Genomic DNA, 20,477 nt, shown 5'->3' on the forward strand with positions numbered 1-20,477 from the left:
CGTATTGGTCTTTCCCTCAACATATTCACAAAAATCTTACCTTTTCATCGAAGTAAAATTCTTGAAAGAATTAATTTTTTTGACATTACATAAAATATTTTTCTCCAAAACATGGGTGCCACAATTATTGGCACCCCTAGAAAATCCTATAATTAAAATCTAACTGAAGTATATTACCAGTCATATTTTATATTTTTGAGTTCACCTGTTTCATTAGGAACTCTTAAGTGGTCAACCATGGCTTCCTGCTTCACAGAGGTATAAATATGAGGTGACACAGGCCAAATACCCTAAGTCATTCATCAAGATGGGAAAGACAAAAGAACTCAATGTCAAAGTGCGACAAAAAGATGTTGAGCTGCTGTAATCCGGATTTAGGGAAATAAGAAAATATCTAAACAGTTGGAAATACCCACTTCCACAATCAGGGTAATAGTTGAGAAGTTAAAAGCGACAGGAGATGTAAGGAATCAGCCTGGAAGAGGACCTATCTGTAAATTGACCCCACGCACCGTGAGGAGGATGGTTCGACTGGTAAAAGAATCTCCAAGGATCACAGCTGGATAATTGCAGAGGTTAGTTAAGTCCTGGGGTCAGAAGGTCTCCAGAACTACCATCAGACTGCACCTACATCACCACAAGTTGTTTTTGAGGGTTATCATAAAAAAGCCTCTGCTGTCAATCAACAACAAACTAAAGTGCCTACAGTTTGCCAAATGTAAGTCAGACTTTTATATTAGTTATATGGTCAGCTGAGACCAAAATAAGGCTTCTTGGCAACCACAGCAAAGGTTGGTTTGGCGTAGACAGAAAGATAGCCATACAGAAGAGCACCCCATACCCACTTTGAAGTATGGTGGCGGATCTCTGGTGTTGTGGGGCTGTTTTTCTTCCAAAGGCCTTGGACATCTTGTTAGGATACATGGTATCATGTACTCCATCAAATACCAGCAGATGTTAAATAAAAACCTAACAGCCCCTCTCTAGGAAGCTTAAAATGGGCCGTGGTTGGACCTCGCAGCAGGACAATGATCCGAAGCACACCTCAAAATCAACACAAAAATGGTTCACCGACAGCAAAATAAAGGTTTTGCCATGGCCATCACAGTCCCCAGACCTAAACCCAACCTCATCACGCATTATAGGAGAAGACTTGGAGCTGTTATCTTGGCAAAGGGAGGCTGCTCAAAACATTAAATTAAGGGGTGCCAATAATTGTGGCACACCTGTTTAGGAGAATAGTATTTATTTAACGAAATTTTTTTTTTCTTTCAATCATTTTATTTCAATGAAAAGGTAAGATTTTTGTGAATATTTTGAGTGAAAGACCAAGATGATAAACAGCAAACAAATATTTTTTCACAGGATGCCAATAATTGCAGAGGGCACTGTATATATACAGTATGATGCATTCATTGAAATGCAACAACTCGTACTAGCTTAACTGCACAATCTACATCAACGTTGAGCTGAATGATTTGTCTTACACAACACTTCAGCTTAAGGCATGAGAGCCAGGGGATACAATTTCAAACTGTTACCAGTAAGCAGACAAGTTATATCCTGTGTACTAGTGAAGAGATAAAACAGCAAGAAGAGAGAACATGGAGTGACATGAGTGGTTAAGTTAGGGACATGACTCTTACTGCTCTCCTTCTGAAGGATGTAAACTATTCTGCCTTCATAAAAACTAGTCAGCCACAGTCATAAGGATATATCCCATGCCACACTGAATTAAAAAAATGCCAGTTGAGGTAAAATATTTGAATTTTAATGCTGCTCAAAGTGGTTTTAATCTTTTTAGTTTTTTACTTGTTAAACTCATCCCTTAAATGTGCAATGTACAGTACATTCAAGATCATTTGAAGGCAGTGTGTCCTGGCAGTGTGAGGCTTTCCTGATTGGTTGATGCAGTCCAGTCATGGTTACATTTTAGATGCTGATTACAAAGTGCAGAACAATTCCACCATTTTCTCTCTTTCTTCCTGCAAGTTCAATACAGCTTTTAAAGTAAACAGTAACATAAAGAGTAACATAAACCGTAACATAAAACTTGAAAATGCAATTGAATACAACATATATACTCACAGCAAGGACTTAAAAATTGAGCATGGATACTGTGAAATGCAAAGACAAGGTCAGCTGATAAAACTCATACTGCAAATGTTCTAGCAAAGCTTAGGGTACCAAATGATAGCAAAAACTTTCTGCTTGCTCCCCCTATCTACAAGAATAAAACCTGGATGTTCTCATGGACAGCAACAGGATCACAAAAGAAGGATGAAGGGATGTGGATACGGCTAGACAAGTAGAAGAATTCAGTTTTTGGCCTCCAGGCAGCCATCTTTGATCCTCCACCTCCAGGATAGCCTGCAGGAGGAGGGAGTGTGGCCAGAGTGGTTACAGTCAGGGGCGGGGACACAGCGCAGGAGGAGGCCGGACTCTTGCACTTCCTCGTTGTGTGACACAGGACGGCCATCCTTACTCTGCAGGCTAAACACCGGCTCTGAGATCTAACAGAAAGAAAACACACACACACACACTCACTCTTCAAAAATAGAGATCTGCTAAAAAGTGACACGCAGGTATATGCTCGTACACACATGTTGATGAAAAGCACAGAATGTGCAGAAACATACAAAAAACACAAAATGATGCTGACACATGCCATACCTGCTCACTGATTCCACGGGCGATGTGGCCCACACTGACTTTGGGTTTCTCACGGATGCGAATACATCGGCCATCGAAGTCCTGGATGCAAACATCCACTCCTGCCAAGCCAAATGCAGCGTGTTGAAAACCAGGCCGTAATGTAAGGGTCTGGCAAACATGAATGGGATTGGTCAGTCTGTCTGTCAATCACTTACCTCCAAGGCAAAGTGGAGGCTGCAGGTGGGGAGTTCCCAGCCAGTCCATGCTGAAGCGTTGGCTCTCTGATTGGCTGTTGCTGGAGAACACACCTGAGCTCAGGTCTTCACCTGGGCTGAGAGACCAGCGGCCTGAGTCCTGGTAAGTCAGGCCAGAGAAGAAGGACAGGTTTAGAAACAGTCGACAACGCTACAGATAGAATGAATTTGACAATGAGTGAATAACAACTGAGGTGTTAGGGTCAGGCCCTAAAGGGAGGAAGGCAGTGGGATTGGGACTGACCTTTTTGTCCCATAAGTCCAAGTGTGAGGGCCCCTCACTGCTCAGGCAGGAGAGGAGCTGCTCCTGGATCTCAGCAGTGTGGGGCAGAGAGAGACTACTGAGGAAGAAGTCTATGATGACCCTCTCACCCCTCTCCAGCTTGCATGGCTCCTGCTCGGAGGCAGTGGTGGCGCTGGTCACGTTGACTGTGTGCAGCGGAGCTGGAGACAGTGGCGAATGCTCTCCCTCCTCATCTTGTGTCTCCCCCTCCTGCTCCTCCAGCTGAGTGCAAGTCTTCCACCTGGAGGTGGTTCTCTTTCGCCCCAGCACCGGGGACAGACTGGCTGAGGAGGCTGGCGGGGTGGGGTGGGGTGTGGGTGAGGCTGTGGGTGTGGCTGTGGCTGTGGGTGCGGGTTTGGTGGCATCAGTCGCGGCAGGGATATGCCTGTCTAACTTCTTCAATGGTTTTACGTACGGTCCTTTAACAGGGCTGTTGAGTCCACCCACTAGAAAACAACACACACACACACACACACACACACACACACACACACACACACACACACACACACACACACACACAGATATCTCAGTGTTGGAAACGTGATATTAAGGGACATTAAAACACGTTTTATTGGGATTCTCCATTGTAATGCGCTGTTGTTCCTCTGTTTGACTGAAAATGCCCCTTCATCAGTGACAAGTAGTTACCAATGATATCCCTTTCTCTACTTGGAACTAGATGACCACTCTCCTCTCTCCTTCTCCATATATATGACTGGTGTGATGGCAGACACTTCCTTCCTTCTCACCTGCTTCGAGGGCTTGTGTTGCCTGTACCCTCAGCTCTGACGGTGATGCTCTCCTCATTGGCTCTTTCTGAAGTCCCGCCTTCAAGATGTCACTGACAAGGGGGCTGCAGTCAGGAGGAATCTCCCTCAAGGGTGGTGGCTCATTGGCTATCTGTAACCATGGAAACGGTTCTGTCACAACTCATGTTTCATCTGGTTATGCATAAGCAGCAGTTACACTACCACGGTGGAAGAGGCAATATTAGCCTCGCTCATGCCTCACTAGCGCCCATTTAATGTTAAGTACTGGATCGCCGGTATATAGTGACTGGGAATACCCTTCATAACTTGGGGATCAAATTCACTAAAACCCCCCTGACTCCAACCTGCTGCCATCTCCCCTCAGTGGCTCTCCCAAAAGCTGAGCTGTCTGTTTTGCAACAAGTAGGTTCCTGACTAGTGCTACGTCTGGTTCAGCCAATGGGGACTCACCGTGAGGTAGAGTGGGCGGGAGTAGAGGCGTGTCCATGGGTGGCAGCCCGTGCGCATGTGCAGGAGCATGCAGCTGCAGCTCCACACGTCTGCCTTGGTGCCGCAGCGCTCGGCTTTCACCACCTCAGGGGCCATGTGTGTCTCTGTGCCTTTCATATCTACACACACATTAACACACACCGACAAACACACAGATGATCAACGATAAGGTTATTTTCATCACATGAATGGAGAATGGAAAACACTGAATGAAATGCTTTGTGATGGTGTGTATTTCACGCTACCTGTATTTACTCTGACGCACTGGCCATGTGTATTAAGTTTCTCTGAGTGTCCAAAGTCACACAGAAAGGTGTTCTTCCCATCTTCTGATAGCAGCACGTTATCAGCTATACACACACACACACACACACACACACACACACACACACACACACACACACACACACAACCACATACACACACAAAACACATTATATTCAGGACCTTGAAACCAGTATACTGATTTTTACGTGTTATTTTTACATGTTATTCCACACCAAACAACAGGGGGCGCTGCAAACACATTCTCAGCTCCATAATTTGTCCTCCACCCACTTCCTCAGTCTTTGTTCCTGTTTCAGATTTAAGCAATCTTCTTCTTTTCTGCCTCTGTAAGTGTCTGCCTCCATCTCTCTATCAGATTTTCTTCTCTATCATCTGGTCTTTCTGAACTCTACCAACTTTGTTCCGCTCTCTGTCAATCTTTTAGATTTCCTCTCTTTCTGTCTTTCTCTCACTCTGCCTCCCTTCCCCCTCCTTTCATGAGTCACGCAGTGGGAATTTCCCCGCCAGCCGGCTGCTAGAGGCCACAGGTGCCGCAGCCTGAGTGTGTGTGTGTGTGTGTGTGTGTGAGACACTTCATCCCTGCGTGTTTGGCCATAAATACACAGAAAACACACACAGGCCTCAGAAACAAACGACAGAGTCGGCTTCCAAAGACTCTATCAGAGAGGTGAACACACTCGGGGGAGAAAAACTGTAGGTCAGAAATGACACACTCTGGCAGAGATAAATGTGAGCTGATTCAAACAACACATAGTCTGATGTCACCGGCACCAGGAATTCAGTTACTTGGCTGCTCCTACAGCAAGTGACTTTGTCCTCGTCTAGTGCGCAGTAATGCTAATTAAGTAGGCTGTACCCTGAATGAATGAGCAGGCTTACTGCTTTACAGCTTAGTGGCTGCTATTTGACGTTGTCTGACTCATCAGTTTGAATGTTTTCCCCCACAAACATCATGAATGTTAAGCCTGTATACATCAATGTTCCAAAGAGTCCAAAGATATCAAAACTAGGGCTGGGCAAGTTAACGCGTTAATCTTGCGTTAATTCATCAATTAATTAACGCCGACAATTATTTTATTGCGCGTTAACGCAGGTTTTATTATTTATTTTATTATTGTAAAAGTCTGTTGCCAATAGGCTTTTATTTTGACTGCTGCGCAACCGGAAAAGAAAGGGCGGATAAACAAACCTGGAGTTAAGTAGGGCACAGACATATATCATTGAAAAGTTGACCACACGCAAGTTAACATACACGAAAGCTAAACTTCTCGAAATAATGTGGCGATTCATTGCCTGTGCATCACCTCCAGCAAAGGTTAACGTCAGTGGGCGTTAACCGGTCAGCTGTTTAGCTAGAATCTATAAGTTCGTTGTCTCTGAATGAAGCAAGCAGCAGCTAAGCAGCTGGCTAGCCTAGCCTGTCACCCTACTGGATCGACCATTAAGATCAACTCAGGATGACAAGAAAATCAACTATCGAAAATATGATTTTGAGCTTGTTGTGCAATGATATCCCCTGTCCTCCCAGCTCCCGATAAGTTAAGCTAACTAATTTGAACGTGCTAGCTGTCGCTAGCTAGCATGGGGAGTAGCCATTCACTAGCGAGCTACAAACGTCAGAGGGCTATGGCAGAAACAACGTCATAACCAGGCTGGTTAGTAACATTACAGGGAAACCAGCCATCAAGTAGGCCTACATGGAATTGAGTTGTAATATTGCCAACACAACTTTCTGGTGCTTCACCACACTCTAAACATCAATGCCCTGGCAGTGGCAATAAGCTTCAGTTTTGTATTTGTTTTGATAACATTGTTTAAGTTGAGAATTACACAAAGTATTTATTTTATTAAACTGCTACTATATAAAAATGCTGATGTTAAGTGTTTGCACAACAAATGTTGTGGCACTTTTGTTCATTTAAAATAAAAGTGCGCAATACACTACTTTTGAATTGATTATTGGATTTTGTGTATAGAAATGCGATTAATCGCGATTAATCAGGGAAATCATGCGATTAATCTCGATTAAAAAATTTAATCGTTGCCCAGCCCTAATCAAAACATGATATATCCACTTAACACAGCCATATGCAGCCAAACATTGTCTCAAACAGTGAGTGAGGATGTACACAGGGAATGTTCTAGACATGTTTGTTTGGTCGAGGTTTGGCTGTGGTTTACCTTTGACATCCAGATGCAGGATCTGCCTCTGGTGGAGGTGCTCCAGCGCCCCCAGCACTTGGGAGAAGTAGTACAGGGCCAGGTCCTCCGGCAGCCGCCCCCGCTGCTCCAGCAGCTGCCCCAGTGAGCCTAGGGGTCAAAGGTCAGGGGTTAGAACAGGAGGCCGGGTGAGCTTGGGTGCTAAGAGTACTGGATGTTAATGTGACTTGCTACATTTGTCAAGAACACTGCTAGAGGTCTAGCCTGTTTAAGTACACATGTATCTGTGAGCGCTGCATGGCTCTGTTTCTGGATAAACAGCCCCTGTGTGTGAGTGCCAGACAGCGCACGTGTGAGAGATAATGTGTGCCTGTGTGAGAGAGGAAGAGAGAGAGAGGAAGAGAGCGAGAGATTGTGGGCCCCTAATTTCTTGGGCAAAAAGCTGCAAGCTGTGTGTGTGTGTGTGTGACGTAATGACATCAAAGGGAGGAGTGGAGAAGGATTGTTATTGACATGAATGCACTCATAAGATGCTAGGGTAGTCCTTTGAGAGACACATGAAACAGCATATTAACAGCCATTGCGGGTATCCCGATGAATTTGTGTCTTTTGAGCCAGTCATATCAACAGTAACTCATACCAACATGTGCTGAGATGTCAAGACACGTATCATTTTTTTTTTTTTTAAGATTTGATTTTTGGGCTTTTTATGCCTTTAATTGACAGAGCAGTGAAGATTGTGATAGCAAATGAGAGGGAGAAGAGGTGGGGTGGGCAGGAGAAATGGAATCGGGCCGGATTCCAACCCGTGACCTCCTTAAGCGTCAAGCCCGAATGTTGTCGGGGCTACTGTTTGAGCCACAGTGCCCCCCCACTTATCATTTGTTTTGACGTGGTCTTCACATTATTTAACATACAGGCCTATGGGCCGTATAAACACACATGAAAGCAAGCTACTTAAGTCTTAATATCTTAAGGGTAGAAAAGTCCCGCAACTGCTTATGTGTTGGAGAAAAAAAAAGCGCTGTATATGCTCTTATCAACTGATAAACCAAAAACATCAAGGTCGTCTTTAAAGCATTTCCACACTACATAATGAAATGGCAAAACAGTCCTCGTCAACAGAAAAATTAGAGAATAGTATTGAACGACAATTCTTTAAATGAAGTGACTCGCGATAATTTAATCACTTCCAGGAAACAGCCAAGACATCCATGAAACACAAGTAATACCCAGAGTGAAGTGAATAATCCCAATAAACCAGGTTCCAAGATTCAAATATTAAGGAACTTTGGAAACCCAGATGACTTGTTTAGGCGCCTAGCTACCTTAGCTCATCTCTCTGTAATAATTAGTTTGCAGTGTAAATTTCCAATACATTTTTATACAAAACGCATAGATGGATTTGATTATGAGATGATTTACATGTAATGTACACTGAGCATCTGATGAGGCTTTCTATGTTTCTGGCCTTCTAAATGACACTATCATTATTACAATGACTGGAGTTGTGTTTTACAAACAGATTTATGTGGTTGGTGCTACTAATTCAAGAAACCACACTGAATTCGTACAGACCTGCTGTGAAATGTCAACTGTCATGTTAGGTTTGGTAGGCCACAAACTGTGCAGAGATAAGATTAGATGTGTCTGCCAGACATTGAAATCCGAGATGCAGGTAACATTTCAAAGAAACAGTGGCAGAAGGCCTTCCTGAAAAGCATTTCCATTAAATGCCTATCTTTAAGATCAGACACACCCAAATGAGACGCCGGTTGAATGCCCTTCAGTCTGTGCGTTATGTCAAATCACCAAATGAATGTGCCCTAGTAATCAAAACAGCTTCATGCCCTTATTTGTTGTGTGTCAGAGCCCGCAGAGTGTATCTATTACATAAGGGCCCTCTGTCTGTGTGTGTGTATGTTTGTGTGTGTATGTATGTATGTTTGTGTGATAGTGTGTGTGTGTGTGTTTGTATGTGTGTGTGATAGTGTGTGTTTGTATGTGTGTGTGATAGTGTGTGTGTGTGTGTGTGTGTGTGTGTGTCCTCACCAGACTTGAGTTCCATGAAGAGGATGATGTTAGGTCCCTCCCGGACAGCACCGAACAGCTCCACGACACAGGGCAGGGGAAGCAGGCAGCTCCACGCACCTACCTCCATACTTTTGAACCGATCTAGGGGCACCTGAGGACACAGAGCTAAAGCTGTTAAACAGACACACACACACACACAAACACACACCCACACACACACAACACACACACAACCACACACACACACACACACACACACACACACACACACACACACACACACATACACTTGCATGTACACCCTTTGAGGGCTGAACTGTAACCATTTTGAGTAATCTCAAAAGAGGTAGAAACCACAAAAGGAAACTTCCTTGTAAATAACACACTTGAGTGAACACATACATACACACTCACACACACACACACACACACACACACAAACACACACACACACACACACACACACACACACACTCACACATACATACATACACACACACACACACACACACACACACACACAAACACACACACACACACACACATATTCATAGGACACACCCAGTTCTTCAAACATCCTTCCACACACACCAACCTTTTTGGCAGCGCACTCAAAACCTGTGTTGTTGTCCCGGATGCGGCACACATCTCCATAGGAACCACTTTTGATCAGGCTGCTACTATAATCGCGGCCATCCAGGTACTCAGAATCCACTGGCTTCAGACTCTGTTCACACACGAGACAAGTAGCATTACAGAAGGTCACAGTCAATACACCGCACAGGGTTACACAAATCACAGGCAATACACCGCACAGTAGGGGTGGGAAAAAAAATCGATTCTTCGATTTCTCTCGATTCTCTATAGAACGATTCTGTCTAGATTTTTTTAATTAATAAATTAATTCATTAATTCATTATTTTCACACATCCATTTTATGTTGAAATGCAAGCTGCATCGGTTATTGCATTGTTCATAGAAAGTCATAATTGTGACAAGGAAAAGCTTTTTCTCTAATAAAAAAATAGAGAAGGTAATTCATCTGTTGATTTTCTTTAATTATCAAACACAAAGTAGGAAGTGATTTGAGACTCTGAGTAGCAAACTCAAATGTTTTAAAAATTGAGATGCATCGATAATCGTTTTATCAGTTTAGAATTGATAATCGATAATCGGTTTAGAATTGATAATCGGTTTAGAATCAAATCGTTGACCTCTGAATCGTATTCGAATCGAATCGTAAGGTGCCAAGAGATTCCCACACCTACCGCACAGGGTTACACAAATCACAGGCAATACACTGCACAGGGTTACACAAATCACAGTCAACAAGGGTTCATTGGCACGGCACTCATTAGGCCAGAAGACCAACCAGGATGAAAAATGTGAAGCCACTGGCCAATCATATCATTATGCTGATAAAAACAACACACGACTGGTGATCACATCATGCCGTTTGTATATAACGTGTGAGCCATTGACAGGAAGCTTAGGGTGGAGTAAAGTCAAAGTAAAGATTTACTAAAATGAGAGGACTGTGGCTTCTCTTGATCATGTGAGTCCAGGGGAAATTCTTAGTACAGAGGAACTGGCCCACACAAGCAAACAGGAAAGCCTTGACATGCAGAAAACAAGACGAGTAGCACCACATCAAAGGGAAGTGCTCACACAGCGCGTGCATGTGAGTGTTTATCAGCACTCCTCACTTTCAGGCAGTGAGCAATCCAGGCATCTGATTCCGTGTTGACTGCCAGCACGCATGCAACATATGAGCAAAGACTCAAGGCATAGAAAATGCTCTAATAGCATCATGTGCCAGTGTGAGCCTATGAATGTTTGTGTTTATGTGTATGGGTGTGTTGGAGACAGAGAGTCTTACCTCATGGAGGAGTAAACCCTCGTTGATGTCATCCTCCTGCGGCTGGTCCTCCTTCTCCCTGAAGTCTCTCACCACTGCCTCGACGAAGGGGGTGATATACTCCCTCCCATCCCTCTTATCCTCATAGGTTACCACGGCTCTGAATGCTTTGACAGCTAGCTCCGAGGCAGAGTCTGGGGCACCTGGTCCTGCAACATCCAGGCTCTGATGCCCGAAGGGGTGGCAATAGAGGTTGGATGACGGGGTCTCCCAGCCTCCAGTCTCCTGGACCCAACCACTCTCACTGCTGCTGCTGCTGAACTCTGAAAACACCTCCTGCTGGATGGTCAACCCACACAGAGGACAAGGGTCAGACTGAAGTCTGTGTGTGTGTGTGTGTGTGTGTGTGTGTGTGTGTGTGTGTGGCCTGGATATAAAAAACTTTCAGTGTCCAGGTGCTGTCCCTACAAATTTACCCACAAGTTTTGCTAATGGGTATATGTGTATTTGGGGTGTGTTGGCATGAGTGTGAGTGAAAGGGCGAGTCCTTACTTCTGTCAGAACTGCGTGTAAAGGATGCAACTCCGGGGGAATCTCTCCAGTCTCCTGTTCGGGGACCCCGGGCACTGCATCCTCCTTCTTGCTCCTCCACCGACGCCGATGCTTCCTCCTATGCCTACTCTTACTAACTTGCTGCTGGGTTTCCACAGGGGGCGCTGTCACAGGGGGCTCAGCATGGGACAGGTGGCTGCTCTGGAGAGGGCTGGGTCTGGAGGCGATAAAGACAAGCAGTGAGACATGGAGAGAGAAGGGGGGATTCAGGGCAGGTAGAAGAGAAGATGCAGCACAAGCTGCAAAGACTGATTACAATTTCTTAGCAATAGGCTTTTACAGAGTAGAGCCCTCTGGCTTAGTGCAACGCTATTCCCAGTTATAAGCTCCTTCACAAGAATTTACTGTCGTGTTTGCTATTTGTCATTGTGACAGCCGCATGTGAATGCAATTCCCGCAAATGGGGATGAGGTAATGTGACCACCTGGTAGACTAACCTGTTTCTTGACTCGAGGTATGCCTGTGGATAAAGCAAGTTTGACACAGTAGGTAGAATGAAGAATGTAGCATCATACCTGGAATACTGCCTGTAAGAATGCGGGGGAGATGTGCATGTGGGAGAGAACTCCTGCGACTCCGGAGATTCACCTACAGGGATGGAGAACATGGGTAAGAGTCTTTCCCTGAGGTTTCTGCTACAGGCCAACCTCCTATAGTTATAGAAGTATAATTATACATTGCATAATACTCACATTGGGCTTGGGCGATAAACTGGCATGTGTGCTTGGGCGAGCTGAATGATTGGGTTCCGACCTGCTCTGCGGTACCATGGGTGATGACTCTGGCAAGAGCGCTATAAGGGGCCACACTTGGCTCCTTCCCCACCTTGACCTCCTGCTTGAAGTCCTGCTCTGTTGGGGGGGGATTGGTGTGGATGCTCTTGTCGAAGGATCCCTTCAGTGGTGGCCCTCTAAAGGGCATGGTGGAGTTCAGAAACCTCCCGGTCACCGCCATTTTTCAGCTGCTGCTGAGAAAGACAACAGAGATGTATTTCAAATGAACGGAACGCGATCAGACCCCTTTGGAGCGTGAACCATCAGTATCAGAGAACATCAAGGACACACAAGGATGCAAGTGAAATATTTTGCAGACATCCCAGTGAAATCCTTGATCAAATCCATTTGTGCAATTTGCAAATGTGACAGAAATGTACCAGGCTAGCAGGCCTATCTTCTTGGATGAATTAGGAATTTCAGTGTCAAGCCTCGCATTGGGTCCACCACTTCATGTTTTTAATTAAGTGCACTATTTTAGAGGACTCTATAAACTTTGCTTCATTAAACCACATTAACATTCATTTAAGGAAATTAAATGTACCCTATATGCTAATAAATAACCAATGCAAACAGAGACATTAATTATTGTGATAGGATGGGCTGTTTCAGAGAACCAGTGCGGGTATGTTTTGTAGGTGGCTAGTAAGGTAGCTATTAGCACTGCTGTTCTGTATTTGGATTAGCATTGCTATATTAGCAACACAACCCAGTCTAGGAGTTTCAGTCTGTTGCATCAGTGAGCCTTCTCTCCTGTTGACCCCAGCTAATCCACTTAACACACACACACACACACACACACACACACACACACACACACACACACACACACACACACACACACACACACACACACACACACACACACACACACACACACACCTCAGCTTACAATAAGGTGTGGTGACATCATTAAAAGCATGCCTGCCAAATGCGCTTTTTTTGGAATGAGGTTAAACTTCTCTAAGTCAAAGCAACAAGTATCAACCACAGACTGTGTTCGCCTAAATTCCCCATAGCATAAAGACACAAACCATTTGATATCAGGTGATGGCAGTTTACTTGGTGAACTAACTTTCAATCAAATGCCAAGTGAAAATGCATGGGAGTTCGGTTAACAGCTCACCTTTTCCATTGATAATAAATGACTATAACTAAATGATATGCAAATTGTCAGAAAAGCGCATTGAGTTCAGTGCATGCATACTCTATACTTCATACTCTAATAACTGCACCATCCGTCTGACATATCCTCTGTTTCCTGCATGTACAAAGTACAAACCCACACCCAGCCTCTGGACAAGAGTTAGGCTGTTTGTAACCGTCAGAAGTGCACACATCAACATCAGTACTGTGCCTCTGCTGAGACAGAACACAGATACTCGAGCGGACACACATAATTACAGCCGCTTAGCTTCCCACTGGAATGGCGAGAGAAGACGCAGAAGAAGACAAAAGAGAGGGAAAGGGGAGAACGTGAACATACCCAATGAGGCAGGCTGGGGCAGGAACCTTTGCTTCCTCTCTGTCACGGATAGATTCTTTTTGTCCCCAGTGCAGGAAGAAAAGTCTGCATTTCACTTCTACAGCCGTCAACCTTGCAGCAGTGCCTTACAGGCTCTCTCTCTCTCTCTCTCTCATTCTCTCTCTTCCTGGCTCGCGTCCAGCTGAGTGAGGCGAGCGAGGCAGCTTGTGATTGGCTATGGCTGATTTACGGGAAAGCCATCTCCACTTCCCCTCATTCACCCCTCCCTCTCAGTGAGACTCAAAGAGAGCCTGTCGCTCCCTCTCCCCTCTCTATCTCGCACACACTCTTCACACTTTCAACATTCCCTGCCCAAGCACTTTCTTATGAACTATGCTTGTTTAATGGACCCTTCCCTCTTTGTCAATCTCAATTGTTTGAGAGGGATGGCCCTAAAATGTTGTCTGTATTAATATAAATTAAAACTTTACTACGTAAAGTGCTGTAAAGGCAGACAGAAAATGGCCAAGCACGCATGGAGATCTGCCTTCAAAAGAAGGCCACTATTCTTAGGGTGAAATCAAGTTATTACCAACGTTTGTTCAATAAATGGATAAGGCTGAAGACATCTTAATGCTCATAGTTGTGACTAAGGCCCCAAGAAGCAACCTTTAGGTACCACCATCCCATACCTTCAGAAAGGCTTAATACATTGTACAGTATGTGAGCTCAAATGTGTGTCATTTTTTGTTGAGATAAGAATCTTGCTTAACTAAGTTGCTGGGAAAACAACTTAAACATTTTTTGACATCAACCTCGCTGAACCTGAAATACAGCCACAGCATGATATTCCAGGCAGTAATTAGGGAGGGAAATATTAGAAAGCAGAAGTTGAGACATAAAGAACAAAGGCAACACACATCAGAAATTTCCTTAACGGTTGCCCAGGAGGACATTTTTTTTGCTGATGTGTGCCTTATTCTGTGCATCTGCTACAGGTAACACGACCTAACATGCCATCATGACATTTCTCATCTCTCTTCCGCAAGCAAAAATGCTGCTGCAAGCACACATAGAGATCTGCCTTCAAAAGAAAGCCCACTACTTTTAAGGTGAAATCACGATGAATCATGTTAGTACAGCTTCACTACCTCAAGTTGATATGTCATTTGAAATGTCATATATATTTGATATAATAGGCATACTTGTAATAGGCTGGAGACATCAACATCCAGATACAAGCTATGCGTGTCTAAATGGTGACCACTTGAATTGTATCTCCCCTCAAAGCTTCATGCCAATAGCATGCTAAGTCTTGTTCCCAGAACTATTAACACAGAACACCCTCGTCAAGGGTGAACCCACACACCAATCACAAGGACGTTAAGAGAACACTAAATGGGTTGTTGGTAAACACTACAAAACTATTGGCTACACTACAAACACTACACTAAAACAATTTAAATTGGGTAAATCTCCTCCAGATAAAATGAAGGACATGTTGTGATTTACTTCTGAGTGCAACATGACTGTTTACCCCCCATCTCATTGCAAGATCAAATTTTTCTTTCAACTTCCTTGTTTTGCATCAATGTAGAGCGAAACCGTACAGTCATACCAGCCTCCTGTGCTGGGCGGGCTTAAAGAAGGAACTGTGTGACAAAGACGGCCATTTTCTGTAAGCCTTTACAGCACCATCAACACCGTTTTGAACATATACAAGTGGTTGTGCGCTTGCGTGATTAAAGGAACCTAGCTCAATTCCACGGATCAATCATTACGAATAAGTTGGTTTACACCACCCACACACCAACATTACATTACTTCCCTTTGAGTACAGGGAACAGAGAGGAAAACACGTTTGTGCAGAGAGGTTTTACACAGATGTAGAGGTCTATGTGGATGTCTCTGGGTGTAATGCTTCATGTGAGACACACAGCATTAGTTTAAAAGAAAGTATGGCCAGGGTTGTTAAGACATAAATCAAAAGCCACCTCTTTCACAAAGAGGAAGGGGAGAAAAACTACAGATTCAGGCTCTATTGCACTCAGCAACAGGTCAAAAGATCAGAGATTTCACACCCCCCCCCACACACACACACTGAGAGAGAGAGAGAGGGAAAGAGACAGAGGGAAGGAGAGAGAAAGAGTAAGCAAACACTGACTCATCCACACCCACACAGAAGAGCTGGATACCTCATGCTTGAGTCAGGTTTGCCATGAGCTGCATCCCTACTGCACTTCCCTTGTCTCTGTGAGGCCATACGCCTCTCAGGCCTCTCAACTCCCACCCTCCCACTCACACAAGCCCCTTGCCCCTTGCCACACACCTGAATGGACAACAGATACAGGAACACATAACTTAATAGCATTTTTGGGGTCTGTCCATAATACTTGAAGGTGAAGCGTGTATTTAGGATGATCTATTAGCAGAAATTAAATAAAGTATTAATTATTAGGTTTTTATTAGTGTATAACACTGTAACTACGAATTGTCTTTGTTAGTTTACAATGAGCCCTTCCTTTCTACATACGTAAGTAGTAGTAAGTAAGTAAGCTTTATTTATAGAGCACATTTATATACAGCATAAACTGACCAAAGTGCTTTACAATGACATAAAAGGCAAATAATACAGTATAACAATAATACAATAACAGCCCACATAGGCAAGAACAGGGGGTTAACAGTTCAGGGGGAAAGGAAGGCCAGGGAGTAAAGGTGGGTTTTTAGCCTAGACTTGAAGGCAGAAATAGAGGGGGCGGATCTAATGTCCTGAGGGAGCTGGTTCCACAGACGTGGAGCGGCGACAGCAAAGGCCCTGTCTCCTTTCTGATTGAGCCGTGAGCGTGGCACATGCAGAAACCCTTTGGTACAGGATCTGAGGGACCTTTGGACTGAATGTGGCTGTATAAGGTCAGTGATGTAGGCTGGGGCCAGCCCATTGAGTGCCTTAAAAACAAATAATAAAACTTTAAACTGTATCCTAAAATGAATGGGGAGCCAGTGCAATGAGGCCAGAATGGGGGTGATGTGCTCACACCTCTTGGTGCCAGTTAAAAGACGTGCAGCTGCATTTTGGACCAGCTGTAGACGTCTGAGTGAGGAGTGGGGGAGGCCGAGGTAGAGGGAATTGCAATAATCCAGCCGTGATGTTATAAAGGCATGAATTACTATCTCCAGGTCTTTATGAGATAGGATGGTTTTGAGGCGGGAAATCACTCTAAGTTGGTAAAAACTAGTTTTGACCACATTACTAATCTGTTTGTCAAGACAGAGTTCAGAGTCAAGGATGACACCTAGGTTTCTGGCGAAGGGTGTGCCAAATGGGGTGAAGTACCCTAAATTATTTAGAGTAGTGCATCTTGCCTTGGGGGGGCCAAAAATGATGACTTCTGTCTTGTCACCATTTAACTGGAGGAAGTTGTTGGCCATCCAGTTTCTAATGTCTTCAAGACAGACCAGGAGAGATTGGATGGAGTCCCTAGATTTTAATGGCAGGTAAAGCTGTGAATCATCTGCATAGAGGTGAAAAGAAATGTTATGCTTTCTTATAATGTCACCCAGTGGGAGCATATACAGGCTGAATAGTATGGGACCCAGTATGGACCCCTGAGGGACCCCATAAGAAGGTAGTGGGTCATCTTCCAGGGAGTCTACCATGTTGCGCCCCCCATGTTTCTACTGTAGCCAAAATGGGACAAACCAAAACACTGGCTCTAGAGAGGGCCTTCTGTGTTTGTATGGCACCTGATACCAAAGGTACCCTTACACGCTTGGAAAGGAAGGGGTGAGGAAGGGGTAATCCTACACACTACGCCTTTAAAAATATGATGACTGGCTGAATCTTATTATTTAAATATGTACATGGGCTTCATGCAAGAATCAGACTGCTCTGGATTCATTATAAAGGAAATGGAAGTAGATTTTTTAAATACATACAAATTTGGGCCCAGGCAAAATAGGCATTGTTTCCTTGACAGTAGAGAAACATATTATGCTTTAAAGTAATTCAAGTAGAGTCAATTAAAGTTAAGTTATTCATCACCTACAAACTTGTCTTTGGTCATGCTATCATTTAGCAGATTTCCTCTTAGAGAAAACACAAAAAATTGTAATTCTATTTCATGATATTGTTGCAGAGCCATAAACAAAACTGACTAAGAGATTTAAATAGTTATCTATAATGCTTGAGTTTTTGCCCCATTTCAAACCCCAGGTAAACCCTCAAGCTTTGTCTAGCCATGCATCTCTGATGACAGTTGTCAACCTGATGATGGAAACTAACTACCAGCGCCTATTGTGAGAGTTATGTTAAAATGGCGCTGCATGCATAACTGACAAATATCTACCAACAACAACCCAAAACATATCTTACTATATCCTATTTAAACTATTATTATTAGGAAAGGTCCCTAAAAGCAAAGTACCTCAGGATCTACACAAAACGTGTGCTTATGTGCTGGACGCTTGCAAGATAGAGGGCTATTTGAGAAACACTGCAGAACTCACCTTAGCTACTACCTTGAAATACACTATCATGCAATGTTCGATGCTATGTTCAATAGCAAGTAAAAGCGCTCCAAAATTTCACAAATCTATGTACAATTTTCACTTCAGCAAACAAAATTAGTGTTACTGCACAGACAGCCTCACAAAACGTTTTTATAATAAAAACGCAGATAGTTAACTAACTTTACTAATGTTACACCCTTCTTTTGTTGTTAAACTGCCATCCATGTCAAGCAATGTCTATCATTTTCAACGGAGTGAAAATAATATGATTAAGTCTTTAACAGACTTAAATGTATATGTAAATATCAATGTCGCCTATGCAAGCTGATACAAACAGGACACAATCGCTCATGTCGCATTTTACACACACTTCCTCATTTCCCTCCGCCATTTCATGGATATAAATACGACCAAAGTATAGTCAAAAAGTCAAGCAACTGGTCTTGCAGTTCTGAATACTTCGATATTTCAGATGAAAACAATGTGTTTACTTACGACGTAAGATCGATTGGCAGAGAATATCTGGACTGTTTGAAGATCAGATAACCCTTTAACATCAGATGAGGGACTCCTCAAAATGTCTCAACAAGCGAACTCCTTCAAATACAAAGGTAGGAGTGGCAGGAAAGCGAAAGTAAACTTGACTTCTTTGTACGCCACGAGGTGTCGCAGTATACTGTAGCTGCAGGTTGGAAAACGGGCTGGTGTCAGAGGAAATCGATGAAAAAACAGGTGAAAGACTGTGCACAATTCTGATCTTTGTGGATCTCTATGCCGTAGAGAATGACATGGTAATGGTAAATAGGAAGGCGTAGACTGATACTGACTCCCTTTCAGAAAGGAATAATGTTGCGGTAGTTAATTTTAAAATATGTGTTTGGATTCAAGAAAATCTTGAAGTTACATTGATTTTCTACAATCATGAAACCCTGAATTCTATTGAATTATTGAAACGGATAGGCCCAAACCACCACACATGTAGGCTTCACATCAAGGACGATTTCTCTCATTTATGGAAACGTATGCTCTATGTTCTAAATTGTATCACTGATCGGGGGTTAATTGGTCAAGATGCTGTAAATGCTACGATTACTGAGACAATCGTACACATTTTTCACAGACAAGTAAGACAGAGCTATGAACTTCAGTAAGGACAATTCATTTTACCCATGATCTAACAAAAAGATTTGGTTGCCTTCGCAACAAGGGAAATTGCTTGCCATAGCAGGTGGCGTTTCTTCATGACACTTGAGAATAAGAAGGTAATATGAGTTAGTGTGTGAGCAGTGGACATGGTGATGGAGACAAACCATCCCACTCTAAGTGCCAGTGGGAGTGCAGTAAGCCAACTCTTCAAACAGCAGAAGGCCTGTTTTAAGCAGTTTTACACAAACTGAAAGTGTCAATTGATCAGCCTAACACTTAGTCCACCAGCATTTTTGGTTAAAATGTGGTTCTATTGTGGCTAAAACAAATAATCCTGGATATGTTAGTGAGAAATTAAAACTAAATTGAACAATATGTTAAGAATAACCTAAGATACTAATTACAAACGAACTAATGAGGCCAATCGATTAGACTATACAAATCACCAAGCCATAATGGGACATCAGTTTATCTACTGGTATCTGTCTCCATCTAGTGGTTGTACGTGAAACTCTTTGAAATAAAATTTAGCAGAAAACCAATGTTGTTGTAAATATGACCTTCTCATCCATGACAAGTGAAATTACAAAACCAATATGGTTTCTTCATAATTTAAATCGTGACTGCATATTTTAACTAGTTCTGACCTCCCATCTCTGTTCCCATTCTTAGTCTGCCTCAGCCATCAAGTCCAGACATGATCAAGCCTGGAATCACTCGCCTTCATATTTTAAACAATTGTCTGGCAAACCCAATTTGTTCAATAACAAATAAACAAAAGGATTTTACCATATTGTTTTGATTTTTAAAATCCTTCAATGTAAGCGTTCTGAAAGTAATAAAAAAACATACAACCGGCAAAAAACTGAATTCCTGACACAATACATCTACTTTGGATAGCTTACATGTAACATGGAACATCTTTTTGTACTCCAATTCTGACTGCTGAGCTCAAATGCTTGGGCCCTGCCTTTCTGAAGCAACAGGAATCTTCTATAAATCAAGAGAATCATCCCTGAATCAAAATATATGAGCAAAGGGAAAAGCTTGAAATTTTTCCGGGTAAAAATACTGATAGAAGCAAATGTATACTTCAGGCACAAAGGCATCATTTAGGCCAGGGATGGGCAACTTTAATGCTGAAGAGGGCCACAATTTTTCTTTATCGCTACCAG

The 20,477-nt window shown here is 43.3% G+C and overlaps 1 protein-coding gene across 3 annotated transcripts; it reads right to left on the minus strand.

Moving 5' to 3' along the window:
- Nucleotides 1-1,434: 1,434 nt before the first annotated feature.
- map3k14a (mitogen-activated protein kinase kinase kinase 14a) lies at nt 1,435-18,759 on the minus strand. Of its 3 annotated transcripts, none has more exons than XM_080856353.1 (15): nt 18,652-18,759; nt 12,099-12,370; nt 11,922-11,994; nt 11,347-11,563; nt 10,816-11,133; nt 9,532-9,663; nt 8,955-9,087; nt 6,924-7,052; nt 4,700-4,804; nt 4,416-4,573; nt 3,945-4,095; nt 3,154-3,638; nt 2,871-3,009; nt 2,674-2,774; nt 1,435-2,513 (listed from the first exon to the last, which is right to left on the minus strand). In XM_080856353.1, exons 2-15 carry the CDS (start codon nt 12,358-12,360, stop codon nt 2,319-2,321), a joined length of 2,598 nt encoding a protein of 865 aa, XP_080712479.1. In that variant the 5' UTR covers nt 12,361-12,370; nt 18,652-18,759; the 3' UTR covers nt 1,435-2,318. The 3 variants fall into 3 exon arrangements, with proteins under 3 accessions (XP_080712479.1, XP_080712481.1, XP_080712480.1); XM_080856355.1 differs by having other exon boundaries at nt 12,099-12,373; nt 18,652-18,757; XM_080856354.1 differs by lacking the exon at nt 18,652-18,759 and adding an exon at nt 13,666-13,776 and having other exon boundaries at nt 12,099-12,373.
- Between the last annotated feature and the right edge of the window lie 1,718 nt (nt 18,760-20,477).

This window comes from Sprattus sprattus, assembly GCF_963457725.1.
Source record: "Sprattus sprattus genome assembly, chromosome: 18".
Taxonomy (NCBI): Eukaryota; Metazoa; Chordata; class Actinopteri; order Clupeiformes; family Clupeidae; genus Sprattus; species Sprattus sprattus.